The sequence below is a fragment of the Camelus dromedarius genome, chromosome 29 (assembly GCF_036321535.1).
Source record: "Camelus dromedarius isolate mCamDro1 chromosome 29, mCamDro1.pat, whole genome shotgun sequence".
Taxonomy (NCBI): Eukaryota; Metazoa; Chordata; class Mammalia; order Artiodactyla; family Camelidae; genus Camelus; species Camelus dromedarius.
In genome coordinates this window covers 4,406,035-4,429,337 of record NC_087464.1, presented here as the reverse complement: position 1 = coordinate 4,429,337, position 23,303 = coordinate 4,406,035, and the positions used below count along the sequence as shown (strand labels likewise).

Here is a 23,303-nt window from a genome sequence, read left to right as displayed (position 1 = left end):
CGTCAACAAAGGGAACCGGAGGGGCAGGAATGTGCCCCCATCCCTCCCCTTTCCCCGCTGGAGATCTCAGCCAAGGGAAACGGGAAGTAGCCTGCTTTTACTACCCTGCACACTTTCATTCCTCTTACGTGTGCTCGGAGCCCCTGGAGGAAAATGAAATTTGGTAGTGGCCTGATAACCACATTCTTGGAGCCCTGGTCCAAGCATGGTAAAACTCCAAACAATGCTCGGGGAAGGGAGGGCAGGGGGTGGGGGAAGGCAGAGCAAAACCACCAGATCTCCCTTGTAAATTACAACACAATCGCCCTTGTAAAATTACTGGCTGGGATTAAATTCTCATTAACGTCTAACCACCAAATGGAAATTTTCGGTTATCAAGATGGGGGCACTTTATCCTTCTCAAGAAGTCCTGTTTATTTCTGGAAAGGTTAGTAATTACTAGGAAAATAGCAAAGTAGTGTTTCGAAGTTTTATTGAAAACGGACCTTATTAAGGCCCAGAGCTGGTGCAGACAACCCTTAAATTTGGCCGGTAGGATTCTCAGGTGACTGGGTCTAGGAGGAGGGAGGGGGCAGAGACCTGCAGCTGCGGGGCCATCATCTCTCCTGTGAACACAGCAGGGAGACTTCAAGGTGTGTCGTGACTTCTGTTGTCACTGCAGGGGACCCTCACTGGGAATTAGGTACTAGAGTATTCTTCTGAAGTCCTATCATGTTTTTGTTTCTCAATATACACGTATGTATCAGACATGCTCTGCAGGAGATCAGAACATTTTAACCTTGAGGACTTTGGACAGAATGATGCACCAGAATCCCCTAGGTGCGTCTCCCTCTGCATGCTCACCCTTCTACAAGCATTGTTGGTTGAACTCTTCTGAACGACGTTTTATCAATCATCATGCTCTTTAACATAGCTAAAATTGCTTTTTTTTTTTTTAAGTGATCAAGGCTCTCAAAGATTATGTGACTCAAAAAACTGTCTATTGTGGAGGTTGGCTGTCCCCTGTCTACCTTTGCTGGATGCTCTGCAGTCGCCAAGGCAGGAAGAACAAGGCTATCGAGTGTGGCTAATGTCACCCTTTCTGTCCCTCCTGGACCTGCCTGCATCTGCTCACATGTGGACTCGCCTACATGACCAGTCACTCATTCTGCATGTGTTAAGCGCTACCCTACAGATAATGCTGTTCTTGCTGGGTACTCAGGACCGAAAAGGGTCTGAAATACAGACACCGCCCTGGTTTAGAGGCTTCCACTCTGATGGGGACAGACGCCTTCGCCCCTCCTGTAGTTCCTGCTCTCGAAGGAGCACAGAGGCAGTCATTTTACCTCTGTTCCTCTAGGCTGGGCAGGCGGTGGAAGGAGCAGCAGGAGCACAGGGCAGGATGATGAGCTCAGTCCCTGTGGGAGACCACCCTTGGCCCAGGGAACACTGTGTGTTGAGGGCGTGGAGAAATGCCCCTGGAAGTCACACGGCCCTCCAGCCAGCTGTTCTCTCCGTGGACTGTATTGGGCTAAAAGCTCCCACTTTGGGGGCTGGGCAAGAACTGTCAGGGATCTTTTGTTTGTTTCCCTTGTTTGGGTTTTGGCCTGGAATCCTTGCAATAAATGTCATTTTTCACCTCTATATACAATATATAACCATCATCTAGGTACTTTCACACTTTTTTTGAGGAAAATGCATAAAAAACCAAAGTTGAATCAACACAAGAACTGAGAGTCAATGTTTAGAGTTATCACATTATCCAGCAGTCCCACTCCTGCGCATATATCCAGAGGAAACTCTAATTTGAAAAGATACATGTGCCCCAAGGTTCACAGTGGCACTATTTATAATAACCAAGACTAAATGTCCATCAACAGATAACTGGATAAAGAAGATGTGGTACACACACACACACACACACACATATACACACAATGGAATACTACTCAGCCATAAAAAGAATGAAATAATGCCATTTGCAGCAACATGGATGGACCTGAAGATTGTCATACTAACTGAAGTAGGGCAGAAAGAGAAAGAAAAATAACATATGATATCACTTATATGTGGAATCTAAAAAAAAAAAAGAGACACAAATGAACTTATTTACAAAACAGGGACAGACTCACAGACATAGAAAACAAATTTATGGTTATGGGGGAGGGGAAAGGGGGTGGAGAGAGCTAAATTAGGAGTTTGGGATTAGCAGATACTAACTACTATATATAAAATAGACAAACAACAAGTTTATTCTATATAGCACAGTGAACTATACTCAATATCTTGAAATAACCTATAATGGAGAAGAATCCGGAAAAGAGTATATATGTATAACTGAATCAATATGCCGTACAACAGAAACAAACACAGCACTGCAAATCCACTGTATCTCAAAAAGTATTAATAAAAAATAGAAAAAATAAACGAACTTGACATCCCCCTAGAAAGGGGCGGAGGAACCCGGAGCCCCTGCGCCATGCGGTGGCGAGGGCGCACCTCTCACAGGTGACACGAATGCGCTCCTCACTGGACGACTGCTGCTCGTCCTCCTTCTCCTGGAAGTGCTCCTGGACACACTGCTCCTCGAACTCGTGCAGCCTCTTCAGCTCCTCGTCGCTGAGAAATAGCTCTGTGTAAAGGCAGAAGGGGTCACCAGGTGAGAAACCAGCCACTTCCGCCAGAATCGATTTAGTTGCATCCTTGCCAGTTTCACTGCCAGCCCTTAATCAAGCTCCCTTCCCGTTACTTGCAGGCAGCACTGTGACTCCCGCAACTGTTTGCCACACAAAGGCGCACTGTAATATGCAGCAATCATCTCTCCGCTGGAGCTAAACAGCTCACTTTTTAACACGAAAAACAAAATCACAGCTAACTTGGAAAGTGAAAACGAGTACTATTTTCTAGAAAGCCTTTTGCAGATACTTTATGGACAGAGTCAAATGTATATGAGTGTTTTTCCTTTCTCTTTATTTGCAGCAAATTAAAACATTTTGAAAGGAACGTCCAATTTACACAGAAAAGTTATTTTTAAGAACTGTCTTGGGGAGGGGGAGGATATAGCTCCGTGGTAGAGCGTGTGCTTAGTGTGCAGGAGGTTCTGGGTTCAATCCCCAGTCCTCCATTAAAATAAATGAATAAATAAACTTAATTACCCCCCCAAAAAAAAACCTGAAAAAAAAAAAAGAACTAAAGAAAATGCCATCATTTATTTAAAAATGAGCAGTATTCTGCAAGAACCACAGCTGGACTAGAGTGTGTGTTTAAGGCGAGTTCCATGCAGGTATCCAGTTGGAACCCTCTTTCAAACTAGCCCCAGATAGACACTGGAGAGCCCTGCACATACTCAGTCCCCGATCCTTTTCGTCCTGGTCCCCTTCTCTTTTCTTCCTGCAGCGACGGCTGAGACGCATAATGATGATATAGATGTGGCTTAAAATGATCATTGGTGGAGGCAGGACTGGCCGGTCATGAAACGTCATAATCAGCTGATATCGTTGGAATTTCCACACTTGGTTGGATATTGACTTTACTTCAAAGAAGGTATTGCTTTAAAAAGAATACGTTTTCAGTTAGTTGTGTTACTTTTTATTATGATTTCACAGAGCAATCAGAGTTACTGAAACTGAATTGAAAATATACAATGAAATGGCCTGTTAGTGCTTGTTAATACTGACTCCTACTAACCTCCTGTCTTTTCATTGTCCTATTGACATGGATTATCTGCATTCAAGGTCATTTTACTCGTATAAATGAATAAGAATTAAGTGTACTGAAATGCTACCCAGGAGGGAAGGGTATAGCTTAGTGGTAGAGTGCATGCCTAGCATGCATGAGGTCCTGGGTTCAATCCCCAGTCCCTCCTTCAAATTAAAAAAAAATAACTACTATATATATAATAGATAAACAACAAGCTTATACTGTATAGCACAGGGAACTATATTCAATATCTTGTAGTAACCTATAATGAAAAAGAATATAAAAAGGAATATCTGTATGTGTATGCATGACTAAAACATTATGCTGTACACCGGAAATTGATGCAACATTGTAAACTGCCCATATGTCAATTAAAAAAAAAGTTAAAATTAAAAAAAATTTTTAAAGTTAGGAAACTAAGTACACTTATGCTTACATGTTATGCTTCCATAAAAGGTCAGGTTTAAGAAAAAGAAGCAACTCAGTCTAATTTTTAGAAAACCTGAAATGCTACCTAGTGCATTGTTGAAAAACCACACTCCAGTCTCCTGAATGCTCAGGAAATTTTATTTCTGATATTTAAAGGTATGAACCGTTCAACTAAACATTCTGAAATATTTAAGCTTGACATTCAGTCAAACAATTAGTCGACTGCCCTTTTTTTTTGGTAACTGAGTTGGTTAATCATTGAACATTTTGATCGAAGGAGCATAATTTTGTTTCCTTGTTTTGGGGTGGGTAATTAGGTTTATTTGTTTTGGTTGAACCCAGGACCTCATGCACGCTAAGCACATGCTCTACCACTGAGCTTTACCCGCCCCCCATAATTTTGGATGTTGAGAGATACAATCTTTGCTTTCCTTTAGTTTCTGAGGGGAGGTAGTAAGCTTAAGATTGTTGGAATCCTGATTAAGCATGTTGTCTACCGACATAGGAACCTTAGAAAAGCCGGTTAACCTCTGTTGACCTTCATTTTCTAATCTGTCAAGTCAGGAGTGTAACCAGATTCTCACCAATGCTCTGGTCAGCAATGAAGATGCTATATTTCTATAAAGGATTTTTTTCTCTCATATTTGTCATCTTAGAAGCTAAAATAATTTTTTCCCAACATTTATGAATCATGGTCACATACTGAACCTATTGTGCCAAAAGGGGCAAGTTTTACAAGAAACTTTATTTTGAATTTTAAGCCATTTCTTTCCTAGGCTGTTTTATCTTCCATTCTGTAAATGATAAGAAACATTTTATATACTATCACAATAATTGTCACAGCCTATGAAATTAGCTTTGCTCCCTGTGGCTCTGGTAGTGAATTAAAGGTACAACCTGATAAATCTTCTCTATCTCAGGAGACTTTCATCTAAGAAAAGATTTTCATTAGGTTAAAACACACGCTGAAGTGTTAAAATACTAACCAAGACTGAATTGAAATTTAAGGTTGACTCTTAATTTTGGGGGGGGAGGGTAATTAGGTTTGTTTGTTTGTTTGTTTGTTTAATGGAGATGCTGGAGGTTGAACCCAGGACCTCGTGAATGCTAAGCACACACTCTACTGCTGAGCTATACCTGCCCCTCAAATGTCCACTCTTGATTTATGAAGACACGAAGGCTGTTGAATGGTTGAACTAAGAAGACTGCGGAAAGTTCTACGCATCTGAAAGCCCTAGTGGAATTCCATGGAAATCCACGGCAGCGTGGGGGGGATTTCTGAGATTCAACTGAACAGCTGTAAAGCGATAAACAACAAGCACCCGGCCAGCGGCTGGGACACGTACTTGAAGACGGCGATGAGCAGGTTCACGAGCAGGATGTTGGCCACCAGCAGGTAGCACGCCATGATGGCTGGCGTGAGCCAGGCGCCCGGGATGCAGGGGGGCAGGCGTTTGCCGTCCTCGTCATACTGGTTGTCGCCGCAAGGAGCTGCAACAGAAGTGTGGCTCTTTGTGCTTGACTTTTATGTAGAATAGAAAGACTAAGTAACTGACATATGCTCTTAAAGGACCTACTTCTTTTTTAATCTGATTTCCTTTTCTGATTCTGTAAGCCATAATTTCCCACTTGAAAAATGTCAACTTAAACCAAGGCAATCAGAAACTCATTTCTGCAGAGAGTCTTTCTTTTTTTTTTTTTATTCTTCTTTTTTAAAAAACGTCTTTATTGTGGTATGGTTCCTCTACAGTAAACTACAAATATTTCAGATGTATAATTTGATGAATTTTGATAGACGTATGCACTCATGAAACCACCACCACAATCGAGATAGCTCACATTTCCATCACTCCCCAAGAGATGCAATTTTGAAAGTTTATCCCTTCCTACACCCTTAGAGAGAGTCATTCTTAACGTGTCATATTTGTAAACATTTTTTCATTTCTTTGTTGTGTTTTTTGTATACAGAAGTTTTTTTAAAAATTTAAAAATTTATTTTCTATTTATTTTGACCTGTCATTGACTTATCACATTTTAAAAATTTATTTTAAATTATAATATTTTTATTTAAAACATTTTAATATTGGGGAGGTGATTAGGTTTATCTATTTATTACTTTTGGTGACGGTACCAGGGATTGAACCTGGGACCTCCTGCATGCTGAGCACATATTCTACCACCGAGCTACATCCCCCACCCCTGCTCCCAGAAATTCTTAACTTTTAAGCAGACATCTATCTTTGCCGTTCCTTTACTGTTTTCCATTAGAACGTTACTGTGTCTTCTAATTTTTTAGCTTCAGCGTATGTTGTCTTCTTGATCATTTGTACATTAACTTTGAAAATAATTTTACTATGAGGTAGGACGTAAGGGTCCTCTCTAGCCTCAAATCCATTCATCAACTGTTCTAGTGCTAGATTTGAAAAAGACTCTTTTCTCTCTCTCTGCTCCTTTGAAATGTCACTTTGATCATCTGGGACCTATGTTCTGAAGAAAAAGGTAGGGTGATCCCAACACTGATGAGTGAAGTAAACTCCACAAATTTAAGTCTACTTACTTATCATTTCCTTGTAGTTTAAAAAAGTACTGACACTCGAAAACAAGAGAAGTATTTGAAACCAGTATAAGACTATCAGTAGTTAGCTGAGGGAGACACTAATTAACACACACATTTCATGGATTAGAGTCACCAGTTATGCGTACACTTACGATTAATTTCCATGGCGTAGACTGCATTGTGATTGGAAAGCAGCATTTTATTTTTTTAGTTTTGACAGGAAGGGAGAAAAGAAAAGAAGACGATTGAGAGAAAAGTGAAACACATGAATAACAACACGAGAACTGTTTTACTGTCAAGAAACGCCAAGTGTTCCAAGCTCAGGAATTACGGATTCACGCTGGGAAGTGGTGATCTATTTGGAAGAATTGTACACATTATTAATTCTAGGAAATATATATGTACATATATTTTGTGAATATTTATTTTTCCATTTATTATGAGCAATAGCAAAAGCTCACTAGTTAAAAAGACATGAGGCTCCTGGCAGATGATCATTTTAATGTGTCGGTTAACCAACCAAGCACCCCCTGGCTCCCAACACAAACACCTCATGAGCACAAATAAATACGAAATTATTATGAAATCAGATCAAGAGTCAAAAACCTACATTTCATGGTGTTACTGAAAACAATTTAATAAAAAAAAAAACAGTAAAAATATTATACCTTATGTCTGGATCCAGGGACTTTTAGCATTTATGAATGTTTACCTAAGCTAATAGTCTTTTGAAACCAAATTAGATTTTCATGTTCTGGTTCGCCACGCCACCAACATATCCGGTAATTGATGCTGAGATACTCGTGATGAGAATGTTCTGAACCACGTTATGAGCGCTAGCAGGTAGAAGGCGCTGTGTTGAGTCGGTTGTCGGGCTAGCCTAGTGGCACAGATACACTGGACAACCTTGTGTTTTGTACAAGGGCCGGGATATGCAGAACCTTTCATTCTTAGGAAGCATCACACTGGAAGTAGCAGCCATGCTATTGTATCAAATGCTGTGTGACAGAGCACAAGGGGCAAAAAATTTCGGGGGGAGGGTAATTAAGTTCATTTATTTATTAATGGAGGGACTGGGGATTGAACCCAGGACCTTGTGCATGCTAAACAGGCGCTTTACCACTAAGCTGTAGCATCCCCCTAAGGGGCAAATTAAAATATTGGTGCTCACATGAAAACAGGCCTTAAGAGCCTGGTTCATGAGCGGAGCAGCACCTGTCCCGGTGAAACTGTCCGGGAAGCATTTGAACTTTGCTTTGTTACAACGCAAGGGACACGTCAGAGTGTCACCTTACCAGCTCAGCCTGGGTTAGAGCTGGGACCTACATTCCCGAGAAATCCATGCAGGATTGCAGCTCATTTCCTCCACTAACATCCAGATGATTGTTGCTAATACAAAAATAGCATGCCAGGAGTGAAGAGGAAATTGACAGCCACGTGGAAAACATGCTCTGAAGCTTGAAGAGGAGGCTGACACAAGGCACTGGTCACTCTCCTGCTTCCTGTCTCATTCGACCAAAATAACTCTACCAGCTCTATCTCGGGGCAGAAAGAGATTCAGGTTGAAGAAAAATTAGGATGTTGGCACTGGGACTCCATTCATGTGAAGGGAGGTGCTTAAGGGATGTGAGACTCAGAAATTTTGCGAGTGGTTTCAAAGTGGGAGAAATGACTGGTATCTCAAAAATCAACATTTCCTAATCTGCACTTATTTCTTCATAAAATCCTTTGATGCCTATGGCAGACTCAAAAAGATGTCATTCCCCAATTAACACATGCTCTTCCAGGAAGTTGGAACCGATCATCTGCCTTGGGAAGCAGGGAAGAGAATCTTACTATGAATTCTATTCTTACGGTCTATCTGGTCTGCAAACACCTCTCCGTAGATCATCCAGTAGGGCATGTAGAAGATGTTTCGGGCCAGTTTCCAAGAAGGCTCCTCGTCTGGATGCAAAATGGCTTGACGGGCTACTCCGAAGCTCATCAACACCACCAGCATGATGACCACAAAATACAGCATGTCAATCATCTGGGGAAAGAGGAAACGCATCTCTTACTGCGTTGACTCGCGGTCGAGTTCACCTGGTTCGTTACACTGTGTTCCTCAAAGACTTCAGGAGTGCTTAATTAAGATGAAGGGAGCTTCTTTCGGCGCTCTCCATCCCACCATGGGCTCCCAGGTTTTGGAGTAAGAGGGGGAGACATCTAAGGAGGCAACAAGATAATGAGTGGAGGGTACACACTGACGTTTAGTCATTTATTATACAAATGGTTAGCACCTGGCCTCAGGTCCCGCCATGGTGCCTAGTTACTCACAGGGTGTCTTTTTTGATATCATCACGTAGGGCCCCAGGTACCTGTCGACACCAAAGACATCTAGGACTTGGGTGCACCAGAAGATGCGTTCACACAGTGGATTGTTACAACAAGCAATGCGCTGGCTCCTGTGGATACTGTCCTTGTATAATTCCCAATTTTGACCATTTCTGAAGATAAGGGCCCTCGCTGGGGTCAGTGAAACCATGTATCTCTTGGCTTGAAACCACCTGCCCTGTAAAGAGTTATTCCTAAGTGTAGAAAATTTCCTTTCTTCTGGGACTAGTCTCAACACTGAGGTTATATTTTTGGTGATGAAAGAATGAATTGCTGGTTCATTTTTAGTTTCATATTTCCTGACCTGTTCTGGGGTCAGTGTTGCTGTGGATTTGTCTTACCTTGACCTAATCACATGAATTGCCTGTGTCCACTCCAGGCCACAGCACACAAGCTGAAGACTGTCTGGAGTCTGGGTTGGGGGAGTGACCCTGGGCCCCCTTTGTCTCTGGCTTCTACTACATGTTAGGAGGTTATCCAAAATCTGTCAGTATATACAGTAGGCCCTCGACTCATGTCTGTCAGTTGGACTTTTAATTAAGCCATCAACATGTAGGAGAACTATGCTTTTTATTTTTATTTTTGGTAATTATGTTTACTTACTTATTTATTTTTTTAACGGAAGGACTGAGGATTGAATCCAGGACCTTGGGCGCGCTAAGCACATGCTCTACCACTGTGCTCTCCCGTCGCCCCAAGAACTATGTATTTTAAAGCCAAGAACACGTCCTGCAAGAAACCAGCTACAAAGGAAAGGTCAAATGAAATGTGCCGTGACCACACCTGACACCTGGCGTCAGGTCCTAACCGCAGCCACGGGGTCTCTAGTTAGTCTCTAGTTAGCTGCGGGGCATCAGCACTCACCATCTTTCCGATCATCATCACGTAGGGCCCCAGGTACTTGTTGACACCAAAGATGTCCAGGACGCGGATGTACCAGAAGATGATGTCCACGCAGTAGATCACGCGGCCGTAGCCCATGTAAGGCTGCCTCTGTAGGCGAAGGATGGCTCCAATCATGAACATGGAAATGGCCACGAGGTCTGTGATGTTCCAGTACTCCTGAAGCCACACTTTAATTTTCTGGCTGAGTTTCCCTGGTTCTGACATGAGGATCTGAAAAGAAATACCCAAGAACCGTAAACAGGGGAGTGTGGTGTTTGAAGCCTTGTTTTCTTAGGATCTTGGGAAGACAGAATTGGAGCAGCATTCCAGGGCATCTGGTCCCCTTTCCTACTCAAGGCTTCCAAGCACTAATCTTCTCAGGCAGAAGGATATCTAGAAAGGGAAATGCCACGGAATCCTCTATATTCCTGGATTCAGTGTTTCACAAACTCTCAGAAAATGCCTTCTAAATTGTGTCCCTCTGGGTATTATGACAGCAGCTGCCTTTTGACTTCTTTTCTGGACGCGTGCCTGTGAGCCCATGTTCCAGAGTCAGCCCAGGAGGAAACCTCTAGGGGAGAGATAAACCCGTGTGGTCCCCCAGAGGGCCGGTCCACCCGGAGGAGCTGGCAGAGTCTGGATAGGAAATGTTTATTTACCAACATTCCTTTGGAACTCTGATAGGAGTCAGGGGAAGGTGGGACTGGAGTTTCTCCTCCTTGAGATATTACCCTTTTAAAATCCCCACTGACTAAAAGGACACGTCCTCAGAGTAAAACTGCAAATATTTAACAAGCAGCGTGCACCGGCATGCACAGAACAAGCCCCATGGACGCAGCTATGGTGTGCAGCAGGGTGGGGGCCTTTAAAGGTGGTACCCCTTGACTTATGGAAACTGAGTAGGTCCTGGGGACCCTGGGGGTGAGATGGGGTGGTGGCTATTTATTGGCCAACACAGAAGGAAGGGATTCACTAGTTCAATATCCCGTGCACTCTGGCTGACAGCCACCTGCCCTCTTTCCTATAACAGGGGTGGGGGGGGTGAGCTCTTTGGGGTGAAGAACAGTGTCTTAGCACAGGGTTGAGGCTCAGCAAGAACACAATGGCACCAGAGATGGCACGTTAGGCCACGTGGGAAATCCCAGTTGTAACATCGGCAGAGTGTGAATGAAGCCCAGCTCAAAAAGAAAGAGGAGTAGGAGGAGGAGATGGGCTGAAAAATTTTGCACTCGGCACTCCCGGTTTCTCAGGCTCTCCTGAGACTGACGGCATCAAATTAGCTCTACTGGGAAGGAGAGTCATTATTTTTCATTTCAGGGAAAGGGTCAATAATGATTGCAAAATAACAATATTGGTTCTATAATGAAAAAGAATATGAAAACGAATATAGGTATGTATATGTGTGACTGAAACATGATGCTGTACACCAGAAACTGACACAACATGGTAAACTGACCAGACTGCAATAAAAAAGAATGCAAAAAATAATAGTAATATTGGTTCTATGTCAGTTGGAGAAGGAACATGAAATCCGGCTGTGTGCTCTCTCTCAGTTCAAGTTCACTTTTTTTCTTGGCTATAAGCTTTCCCTTTATAAGCTGATATCATGAGTTAGGACTCGAGGATGCTATTAGAAAAAAGAGGACCTGGGCTGTATGTCCTCTGCCACCCGCAGAGGTTGTCCCCTTGGAGTGACATGTGGTTTTAAGTCCCCTGTGTTGCCAGCTGTGTATGAGATGGTGTCCGTCCTTTCTTCCACGCTGAGTTGAAAACCTCGTTCCCTCTGGTTGCAGCAGGTGATCTGGTGGTCTGCCCAGAGGCGCGAGAGGCTCTCACCCCATGGGTGTGCCCAGCCCTCATCTGCCCAGCCCCATCCTCTCTCCTGGCCTGTCCACCACTTGCACGAGAATCCCCACCTCGGGTGTGGGGAGGCCTGGCTAGCACAATGTAGTTCAAAGTCCTGAGTTACAGGAAAAACGTCACCCCTTCCATCTCTCTTTCTACTTTCAACTCCCAGAAAACTGAGCTAAAATTTGTAGCCAGTTGAAGTAATTAGTTTATCTCAGGTCCCTGGCGGCACCAACTGCTGCTTTTATCGGCACTCAGACTTGTTTTTATTACCAAGCATCACTTATTTTTTGCCTTGTGCTTTGACTTTCAAGTTCAAATTCAGTTGGAAGCAGAAGGCATATAGGTCTGAAGCAATGGAATCAACTAGGGATTGAGACACCACGAAAGACAGGTTCCACAGCACTTAGGATCTGCGGGACACTTTCTGGCAATAAGAAGCTACACTGAGTTGAAGCGACATTGGAGTGGCGAGGCTGGGGCCGGCCGGCAGAGCATCACCTCCCGTATTTTCTCTAAGGCCAGGCTCACGATGTAGGAGATGACCACCCACTCCTGCAGGCAGGGCCAGCGCTCCATCCGCACCAGGATGACGTAGTTGAACAGCAGCAGGTAGCCCAGGTACGAGATCTGAAAGGCAGAGACGGTGAGTGGCATCTGGGGAGAGTGCACGTGCTGGGGGCGGGGGTGGGGGAAGCTCTGAAACCCTGTTTCCAGGTGGACACATCTTCAAAACCCATTTTGCATTTCCGGGGCACTGACTCTCCCACGCCCATCACTGCGGCACGCGGAGAACTTTGAGGCCGGTCCGGGGGCGTTTTGGAATTTAGCGCAAGGTGGTGGGCGTGGACCGTTCATTCTCTAAATGAAGATCTATTTGTTGCGACTATCGGCCTTGTGGGAGAATTACGAAGTAGCGTGAAATTATGATACATGGGGAAACTTTGAGTCGTTTGCCGGTGCGTCTTCTACATTCCTGGAAACTGGAAAATGTTACTCCTCCCTGGCTTGCCAGTTTCCTCCCTGAATCTTTCCGCTACTGATGATGTGGGAGGTGGGAAGGGAGGATGATGATGACAAGGTGGCTGTCCAGGCACTCATGGTTGTGCCAAAGCCCCCTCAGTTAGCACTGGCACGTCTGTGACGCGCTGTGCCCACAACAGGGTCCCTATCTCTGTAGATGTAGGGTTTGCACGTGTCTGGGAGTGAGGCATGAGCTGGAGGGAGGTGGTCTGAAGACGACTGAGCTTGATTCACTCAGAAGATGAAGAACAATCAGCTTCACAGTTCCCCGCTGGCCCCTCCTGGAGTCTTGGGGAATGGGGGAAGGTCGGGAGGGTGATGCTAACAACTCTGTATTTGTGATTTGCAGTCTTTTTTTTTTTTTTTTTTTAAGCTACCTGCCCCTGATTGTTTAAGTTTTTTACCAGGATACAGGTAACATCCCATGTACCCATTATCTAGTCTCTGCGGAGGGATCAGAGCGAGAGTTCTCTAAGCTGGGCTGCCTCGACAACCCCTGGGAAGCTATAAAGCCTGTGACCGACCCCCTCCCCTGCATCCAGAGGCAGCACTTATTTATTTTTTAATTTTTAGAATTAAAAAAAGGCTTTTGGGGGGGGAGGGATAATTAGGTTTCTTTATTTGTTTCTTCTTTTTTTTTTTTTAAATGGAGGTACTGGGGACTGAACCCAGGACCTTGTGCATGCTAAGCATGAGCTCTACCATTGAGCTGTACCCATCACCCCCTAATCCCCAGACTTTTTTTTTTTTTTGATTCTATCATATCTAAGGATCAAAAGATGCTCAGTGGCAAATGTGAAGGGGCGGCCTTACCGTGTAAAACCAGAACTTCACGATGGGAGCGTTGTAGAATTCACAGATCTTGGTCCCGATGGGGACACTTCTTTGCTTCTTTTGTTCATTCTCCTCATCCCCCTTTCTCGAGCCTGCGTCTGCACCTGCGTCCTAGAAACAGCACAGCGCTCAGCATGTGGGAAACGCCTGGACCCCAGCATCGTATTGAACAGGCAGGCGCCTTCCAAAATAAAGGATTATAAAAATGTCCCCGATTACTGGGGTTTCTAAATTCATGGTAGGAGAAATCTCCACCATTCTGAAAACAAGAGTCAGTGGGTACTTTTACGATCAAGGGCATCACTGACCATATTCTCTTCTTCTTTCTCTTTGCCGTCTTCATTTTCCTTGGATGTTTGATATGAGAAGTCATCATAAGTGCGAAATTCCAAAAACAAGATGGTGGGTGGGAGAAGAATCCCCATTATAACCTATGTGTGATGAGAAAAGTGGATTTTTAAGCTACAACAGCTCCCCCCAGTTTTCCCAGTATAGGCAAAATTTCAAAATTAGGAACTTCAGTATGACTCGGTGATCTCAGCCCCAGAACGGGTCTGTCTCTGCTCTGATGTTCCAGGGCTGATTGGGTTTATGTCTTGGGAAAATAACAGACAGTGAGAAACTGAAGAACATTGCTGACTTTTTCTAGATGAACAGCAAGCATTATTGTGTGGAATCTTGACTTAAAAAGCAAAGATCTTACATTGAATGGGGGAGGGTATAGCTCAGGGGTAGAGCATGTGCTTTGCACGAGGTCCTGGGTTCAATCCTCAGTACCTCCATTAAATAAATAAATAAACTTAATTACCCTCCCCCCCCAAAAAAAACCCCCAACCAACAAGGAAGATCTTTCAAAGAATTTCAAAACAGGTAAAATTTTAAAGTAAAATATAGTGAGTAAAACTAAGTAAGTAAATAGATAAATAAAATAGAATGATACCTCTAGTGAAGTAGACCAAAAATGTTTTATAGGGAAATAACTTAGATCTAAATGCTGTGAGCATATGGACCAAGAGTTGCGAGACAAACGTGACTCATGGGAGTAGGACTGAAGGGCTCAGCCGAGGCAGCAGAAGGAGGGTGTAGCCCATGGACAGAAACCCTCGTCATTTTTACCTGTGCTGTGCTGTGTGTCTCTGAGACTGAACTCTGTTCCCAATGCTCAGTGGTCACTTTTCACAATTTCCCCTCAGTCATCCATTACTCTGAATAACACAAAAAAGCTAATCTACCATATACTGAAAACTGTATTGTAAAAACATCAGTAATTAAAACCGTGTGGTTCAGGTACACGAATAGACCCGACAATGGAGCAGACCGGATGGTCTGGAAACAGATTCAAATACACGTAGGTAATTAGTTTGTGATGCAAACACCACCTTTTGTAGTGTGTCTAGGAATTGCATTTCAGTCTTCAATGCCATGTCTATGCGATTATTCTAAAAGCTGAAAACTGGGAATGGGGGTATAGCTCAGTGGTAGAGTTTGTGCTTGGCGTGTGTGAGGTTCTGGGTTCAAACTCCAGTGCTTTCATTAAGGGGGAAAAACAAGAATTTAAAAATAAGTAAACAAATAAATGGAAACAATAAAAAGTATTTACATTTTTATTACTATACAAAGCACTGTCCATGGTATGGCCACATGGCGTGCCATGACTGCAATTCTAATGTAGAATTCTGGTGCCACTGAAGAAAGATGTCCACGGTATCAAAGGCCAAAGAGTCTTTTTGACATTCTACCAGTTGCTCAAAAATCACTCTGAATTTTAATTGAAATCATAACTGAAACTTAACTTTTGTGTGGTTTCTTGCAGGACATGTTCTTTACTTTAAGATGCATAGTTCCTGGGGGGACGGGAGAGGTGTTACTTACTCGCATTTGAACTTATGTATAACATCAGCTTAGTGCCCTGTGTAGGACTGGACAGTCAGGGGACACATACATACTTTCAAGAAACGGACTACCTTCATTTGACTGTCCCTTATGATTGGATTACTGCATTCTGATGATTCTTATCTTGTGGTTGGCTTTATTCCTTTGATAACTATGTAAGTTTAAAAAGCTGAAACTCTCAACTGTTCTTAGAAACAAGGAACAGTACATATATGAAACAGAAAAAAATGGAACTACAAAAAAAAAAAAAAAGAAAGAAAGAAAGAAATGGAGTGCCTTCCGTCTGTCAGAACCAGGCTGCCAGTATAACACAGACTGTCTTTTCTTTATCCTGACAGCAATCCCACAAGATCAGTACCCTGTCACCATCATGGAGTGGCTTATCTGAAGATGAAAATCTCTTCTTAAGATAACCTAGTAGTTAACAGTAGTAAACAGCAGTGCTAGGATTTGCTCACAGGACAATTTTCTACCCACTAAATCCTTTTCAAACCCTTTCACAGCTTTGTATTCTCTCACAAACCCCGCAGAATGAAAACATTGCCAACTGAAATGATATGAGACACTTTCAAAGTTGTAAGAGAATCTATAGAAACAGAGCCAGGTGTCTGCTTTAGTGGCAGGGTGGGTGGCCCAGGGCTGCATGACCAGTCAGGCTGGACCCCATGCCTGCAAGCAGGTCACACTGTAGGTTGGCTTAGACCACCTGGGTTCTGGTGCTGGACCCGCACCCTATAGCTCAGATGCCAGGCGAGTCACTTCATCTCGGAGCTGCAGGCTCTCCAGATTTGAGACAATGACTGTCATGGCGTCTCCCTTCCTGGGTTGTTCTGAGCAGTGAATGAAATTCAGCCCCAGGAATGGCTTAGCTCAGCCGGACAGACAGTGCCCCCGGGTGTCACTCGTCCCCAGACTGTCCTGACTGGTTGGACAGCGGTGCTCCACGTACCTTCAGGCCGGGGTTCTTCCTCATCCGCAGCCTTCCCATCCACATGTCGGTCAGCAGCATCTGACTGCACGTGTGAGCGATGAAGTCCCGGTGCTTGGCGGCCACGGCCAGTTTGAGGCAGGTTGAGTTGCTCCAGTTCTTGAGCTCGTAGGTCAGCAGTTTCATGGCAATCTGCTCGTCGTGCTTATAGGACTGGTCAAGGAGCTCCACGGCCAGCTGGCCGAAGTCCCTGCAGGGAGAGAGAGGGAGGCGGCGCGAGGCTGCAGGGGCCACACGCTCTTTGTGGCAGTGCCGTGCCCACAAGAACGTCACGGGCATTCGGACTCCCAGTCCCGGGCCAGTGGGAAGCTCCCGGGTACATCTCTGGAGGTGCGCAGTCACGGGGCGAGGGTCTGACCGCTCTTGCTGCAGATGGAGCAGGTGGACCCCAAGTCTGCCCCTCAGGTCCTGGGACAGAGCAGAGACAAAGTCTCTTCCCTCAAGTGCAGATGGAAAAGATGGCACAGGGAAGTTTAAAAACAGCACCCGTGGGGTGGCAAGTTGAAACAGTGGCTATGCTGGGGAGGGGAGATGCAGACTTGGAAAGTGGCCCCAGGAGGGCTGCTGACACAGGTAGGGTCCTGTTTCTTGAGGATGCTGGTCATACTGGGGTGTTCTGTTTGTGAGCCATCATCAAGCCCCAATTTTTTTAACAGGGGTGCAGGGGGCTAAACCCAGGACGTTGTGCATGCTCCACCACTGAGCTACACCCACCCACCCCAAGCCACAAGTGATGCACATGTGCCTTTCTCAGTAGGTGTGCAATGCTTCAATAAGGCATGCTCCGGGCTGTGATGGAGACAAGGTCTGGTTGTCCTGGCAACCCAGAGCTGGGAGGGTCCAATTGCTGGAGGTGGGGTGTGGGGTGGGAGCCAAGGGTTGTGTGGAGGAGGTGACACAGCTGAATTGTGAACATAGATGTCTTCCTGTGCACACGACCCTGATTCAAGTATTTAAGGACAGCCCTGAGCATTCCTTGGTCATTCAACATTTTTTGTGGAATGTGTTTAAAATATGGCCACGTATTTTTGTTTCTCCATTTTATAGACAGTTTTATGCCAGTTATGAGAAAAAGGGAGGAAGTACGTGTGGGGGAACGGCCTTCTCTGTTCCCTGGAGAGGCATGCTTTCTGAAGTACCTTCAGGTCTCAGGTCCCACAGGCTGCAAGGGTCACCAGGAAGGGCCCATCCATGGAGGCAGGAGGGCATCTCCCTATTTATAGAGAGGCTTGACTACCTGACGTTTAAAAATCAGCTAATGATTTTAGAAATCCAGTTGGTGGGAGGCGGCGAGGGTTAAGCTCAGTGGTAGAGAGCGTGCTTAGCATGCACAAGGCCCTGAATTCAATCCCCAGTACCTTCATTTAAAAACAGAAAGAAAGAAGTTCAGATAAAAGTAGGGTGGTTCACAAAATGAAGATGTCACACTTTGGCAGAGGTGTCTGCATAGGATTCAAGTTCACGTGTCTATAAAGTTGCACCAGGACTTCCGGTTTCTGGTCCCGCACTTAAGGGACTTGGAAGTTGCCACTCTGTCCCCAACAACAAGTAAAAAGTGCAACAGAAGTTTCCTAGAGTCATCAGAGGATTAAGGCCACAGGGCAAACTGCTGTTCCCCAAACTGGAGAAAGCAAGACACGTGGACACTGAGAATCACAGCTTCCCAGAGCAGAACCACCAGCAGAAACCCCAGGGACCAGGGCCAGGTAGGGGGACCTGAACCGTAATGGGCGAACGGCTGGTGGCCCAGCAAGGATAAGTTTGCGAGTTCGTAACTCCAGGGGACCCAGCCTTAGAGAAGTGTGTCCACACTCTTGTGAGTTTTACCTCCGGGAGCCCCACCAAGTTCCCACACAGAAGATGGGAGAAGAATCCCCTCAAATGGCCAGCTGGGGGAGGGGAGAGGGGCCATCATGAAACATGCCCAGAGCCTTCCGTTCTTCTTAACAAGGCCTGCCCTCAGGGGAAACTAGTTAACCAGAGCTTAACCTATTGGTGTTTTATCAGACCCTAACTAAACTGGGGGAAGGGAAGTACCCAGCTCCAGCCCCCTGCAGTCATCCTGTCCCGCCATAGGGACCAGAAAACCAGAGGTACTTGTGAAGGTCAAGTTCAAGGGCACAGGTTCACTAAGGCTGTAGTCCTCTGAGTGCGTGCTTCCTTAGGAAAGTCTGTCTCATTGTCTTTGTGTTAAGGTTGTGTTTCCATGGTTTGCACAAGAAGGTGGTCAACAAAAACCAGTCCGGAAACCCCTCGGAGAGACAGAAGGAAAAATAGTGACCCGGTGTGTGGAGCTGGCTCATGCTCTTTGAAGTCCATAAAACCCCAAACCCCACTCCTGGACCCTCCGTGTGCCTGCCCTGTTCGTTCACAAGAAATAAAAGGGCATTTTTCCCTGACGCGTGCTTGCCCCAGTAGGACCAACTGCCCTAGGAAATGGCTAATCTCACAATACCGCAGGCAGACAGGCCTCACTACACACCCTGCCCTTACTGGAGTCATAAATCCTGTTATTTAGAATAGCCCCTGACAAGTCTTAACCTCAGTTGTAACCAGTCAGGTACCAGTACACGAACCCCCCCCACCCCGATAAAAGACCCCGCACGTTCACCCCAGGGCACACACTGGCACCTCTCGTCTGTGTGGCCCGCTTCACCTGCAGCCGCGTATCTATTCAACTCTTCCTTTGTTTCTTAAACTTCTCTGTTTCTGGTCAATTCTTTTACCATCCACGACACCAGCCCGCCGTGTCCCCCAACGTGGTGGACAAAGCAATTTACGAACAAGCTGTAAACGTTAACTGTGCTTAAGTGAGAAGTGCGTTTGCCCGCCTTCCCTGCCAAGGGCCAGCACTCAGGACGAGAGTCTCCCCGGTTCTTCGATTCCCGGCAGACACTAACTTTGAGTTGTTGTCCAGGTCCTGGGAGATGTCATCCACCAGCTCGCTCTCCGAGGACTCGTGGGCCATGGACTTGTAGAGCTTGCAGGCCACCAGCGCCTTGGCCATGCTCTCCTCGCCTCGCTGCCAGAGGAACACCGCCATCTTCTGGCGTTTCATCAGCACGGCCCAGACCATCAGCTCGTGGAAGGGGTACTGGAATCGGCTCACGGCAGGGTCGTCCACGTCGATGTCGACCTCCTCCTCCTTTTTCTTCTTCTTCTTCTTCTTCCCTTTGGCTGGAGGCTCATCGTCCTGAGGGGAGAGGAGCACATTTTCCATGGTTCTCCCATAAACGAAGGCTTTCAGGACCACTGGGGAGAGGGCAACCTCTCTGTCCGAGGGGACAGAGGGACTTAAGCACATCTATGGTTTCCACTTGGTCTACTAATTCTTTTGAAAAGATGCTCATGTTTATTATGACAAGTCAAACATTGAAAACCAAATGAACTGAAAAGGCATGCTACTGTTGGAAGAGTTTAGACCCCTGAGTTGGAAGGGTCTTTTTTTTCCCCACAAGCCTCTAAAAATGGAAGGGATGCTATAAAACTCAGACAAAGAAAACACTTAAATATGAATCTCACTGTGGGAGAGATAAAGCCCACAGCTTATTTCCTCAGGGAAATAGTCCAATATCAACACTCATTTACCAGACACAGCTGAACTGGAGATTAATAGGAAAAACGTAAAAGAGAATGGAGAAAAATGTCTTATGTTTCCCCACAATGGTTCAAGGAAGCAAACGTTCCCATGTTGAGTGAGCTTTGTCTTTTCATGGCTGTACTCTAAATGGAAGACCAACATTTCCTGTTTCCTAGAGGGGTGGCAGGGGACTGTTCTGAAAATGGAGCAGAGTCCGAAAGGAAGGAGTGTCACGACTGAGAGAGATGTGGGGTGAAACTTGGGATTGACAGCGAAATATATGGGGCTGAGACTATTCCAGGCTAAGACTTCAGTCCCCAATGGAATAACAGAAATGGATATTTGCTCTTTTGCAAACAGCGTTCTCATCAATTATCTACGTTTATTCTTACTGTGATTCTGAGAGTTTGTGAATTTCTTCCAGTCCCCCATAGGAGGAAGTTGTGGCCCAAAGTCTGAATAATTTGCCCACATTCACATGGCTGGAGTGATTGGGGCTGGGGTGGGGGGCCTGGCTCTCCAATTACTATCACATGTTGTTCATGAACTGACCCAAGTTTTATAACCTCATTATGACCAGTTATGGCATTTTTTTGGAAACTATCGTCTCTTGCCTTGGATTTAAATGTTTTTGTTCTAATTTTCTAATTTGTCCCAGTAAAACTAAAGTTTTGGTAATTTAGGGAAGGTTGGTCTTCATCGGGTTAAAAACTGATGTTATACATATTAAAAAATAAATATAGCTCTATTTTCAAGAATATATCAAATCAAAGAAAATTCCACTAAGGGCTAATGAAATATTGTAAAACAGAAACCCTTTAAAGCCTACCTTTCAATAGTATATTACATTATTAAAATATTAATTATACGTAAATTCTCTTAAAATAATTCTAAGATTGTTAGAGAGAGAATGTAACCAACAAGGGACTAACTTCCCTCCAGTGCAAGAAGTGCCACAAATCAACAAGAGAAAGAGAAACAGGGGAGTGTATAGCCCAGTGGTAGAGCGCACGCTCAGCATGCATGAGGTCCTGGGTTCAATCCCTAGTATCTCTATTAAAAAAAAAAGTTATTATAAACGTAGTGAAAAATATGCTCCTAAAAACAGGACTGGGACTAGGCTATTTTACAGGAGAGTTCTACCACACCTTCACCCAATGCATAGACCTGACATGATATGACCAATCTGAGAGAGCATGGAATTATGGAAACTGCACATCATAACCCTTCTAGGAACACAACTCCAGCAAAGCGACGCTGCCATGCTGAAGGTCAGTGTCAACCCTGAACCCAGAACCAAAACCTTCTACCCTGAGTCCATATGGAAATTGGGATGCTATTTGACTCATGAATTTATTTGAGAAGAGTCTTTACAACAGTCAGTCTTAAATGGTATTTCTTCCACCCGTTTATATATTTTCATGTCTAGTGCTTTGTTCTCAAGCTTCCTTGTTAAGGTTACTTCTGGATACTTTTGTCCAATGATGAGGAAAATTTGTTGATTTTCCTGGGTTTTCTAGATACAAAATATTTTTTGCCAATAATAATTTTCTCCCCTTTTGAGCTATTCTTTCTTTCTTTCTTTTTTCATGTGGTACAATTTCCAGAACACTTTTAAAAACCACTGAGGAAAATTATGCCAACAATAGCGGGGTACTCATCTGTTCTTCAGTTTAATAAAAATGAATTGGGTGGCTTTTATCTTTTAAAGAAATGTCTATGATCTTTTCATGTAATTTGACTAAATCATCCAAGTGAATTTTGATGTGTCGTGTGGTGGATTTATTCAGGGAAAACAAACTCATTCAATTTTATGTTAAACAATCACCCACCATAGAAGGCTGTATCTATTGGACCATGATGTCATAAAACCATTAGAAACACGTCCTACTTACTTCCATTCCCAGAAGTTTTAGCGCTTTAGGCTGCATGAAGAAAGGGGAGGAAAAAAATCAATTGAATCAGATAACTAACATTATAGTACTGTGAGCTGTGCATGAGTAATATTGTTAACAGCAATAATAACAGATTAAAAAGTACTTTGCATTGTTAACAATTAAGGACAATATCCAAGGAAAGGAAATGCTGTCACTGGAGACTTATGCTTCCGTCCGCCCAGGTCAGGTGAGGACACAGATTTGCAGACACGTGACCCCCATTTCAGGTAGAACCAGAGAAGTTCACAAATGGAAATGCAGACACAGAAGGACGGGGCTCTACGTGGGGCTGAGGGCAGGGCTTCACGGAGGATCGTGGATTGGAGTTGGGCTTGCGATCCATGTGGGGTTTTGATCCAGGGAAGACATGGCTGATTTGGGCAGGGGCACTTGGTCTCCCATGACAGGGTGGGGACGGCCGTGGGAGAGCATTGGATGCTGTGATAATGGACTAGATGGTGAGTCTTCAGGTGGTGGGGAGCACCGAGAGTTTTTGAGCAGGGGCTGCACTGTCAGGTCCCCGGCTTCTGAGGATTAGGGTGGTCCCAGTGGGAGGCTGGATGGGAGAAGGCAGAGACGTGGGAGCCCATGTGGACAGGAGATGGGGGCAGACGCAAGTGGACTGCGCAGCCCGACGTGTTAGGGGATGCAGGCATGCGGTGAAGACTTAGCATCCATAGGGACCGTGAGGCCTCACATCTGAGAGTCACTGCAGGCAGGTGTGCCTGGGGGACGGGGTGATGAGCTAGTGAGAAGGGGAGCAAGGAACCACTTGGGACTCCAGGAACCACAGAACACCACCCGTTCGCTTAGTTCTACCCTCTTGGGTCCAAACAAGTTGTTGTAAAGGGTCCGGAAGCTTTTCCGCGTGTAGTTGCAGCGGTAGGCCCCTCCCATGAGGTACTCCAGCACGAGCCCGATGTCTATGAGGCTGATGTGGTAATCGGGAGGGAGGTTGCCCTGTAAGAAAAGCAGCTGTGTCTCAGGCCCTTGAAAGGGTGGATGTGCAGCGTGGACCTCATTGCATAGCTCAGGCATAGTGGTCCTTTCTGCCCATGACGTGGAAGTTCATGTAACCAACAGGGCATTAAACGGTACTCAGCCTATCACCGTATGATGGAGGCAGACAACGGGTTAAACCCTCCCAGTGAATAGTTAGAAACTCATGAGGCCATAGGGTAGAGGACGGGCTTGCTCTTGGCTGCAATGGCTTGAGATGTGCATGTGTAAGTGTAGTGGAAAGATGGGGCAGCTGGTGTGAGATTTCTTTGTAAGAGT

General features: G+C 45.0%; 1 protein-coding gene across 1 annotated transcript in view; it reads right to left on the bottom strand.

Annotated features, from left to right (window-relative positions):
- TRPM1 (transient receptor potential cation channel subfamily M member 1) overlaps positions 1-23,303 on the bottom strand; it is a 57,746-nt gene that overhangs the window by 15,379 nt on the left and 19,064 nt on the right. Inside the window, exons 12-24 of the mRNA XM_064480507.1 lie at positions 22,845-22,985; positions 21,984-22,013; positions 19,409-19,701; positions 16,470-16,698; positions 13,936-14,058; positions 13,607-13,738; positions 12,272-12,400; positions 9,902-10,153; positions 8,519-8,693; positions 6,817-6,837; positions 5,454-5,598; positions 3,326-3,528; positions 2,479-2,611 (exon numbers count right to left, since the gene is read on the bottom strand). Coding sequence (XP_064336577.1) covers positions 2,479-2,611; positions 3,326-3,528; positions 5,454-5,598; positions 6,817-6,837; positions 8,519-8,693; positions 9,902-10,153; positions 12,272-12,400; positions 13,607-13,738; positions 13,936-14,058; positions 16,470-16,698; positions 19,409-19,701; positions 21,984-22,013; positions 22,845-22,985 — 2,006 coding nt within the window. The remainder of the gene's footprint in view (positions 1-2,478; positions 2,612-3,325; positions 3,529-5,453; positions 5,599-6,816; positions 6,838-8,518; positions 8,694-9,901; positions 10,154-12,271; positions 12,401-13,606; positions 13,739-13,935; positions 14,059-16,469; positions 16,699-19,408; positions 19,702-21,983; positions 22,014-22,844; positions 22,986-23,303) is intronic.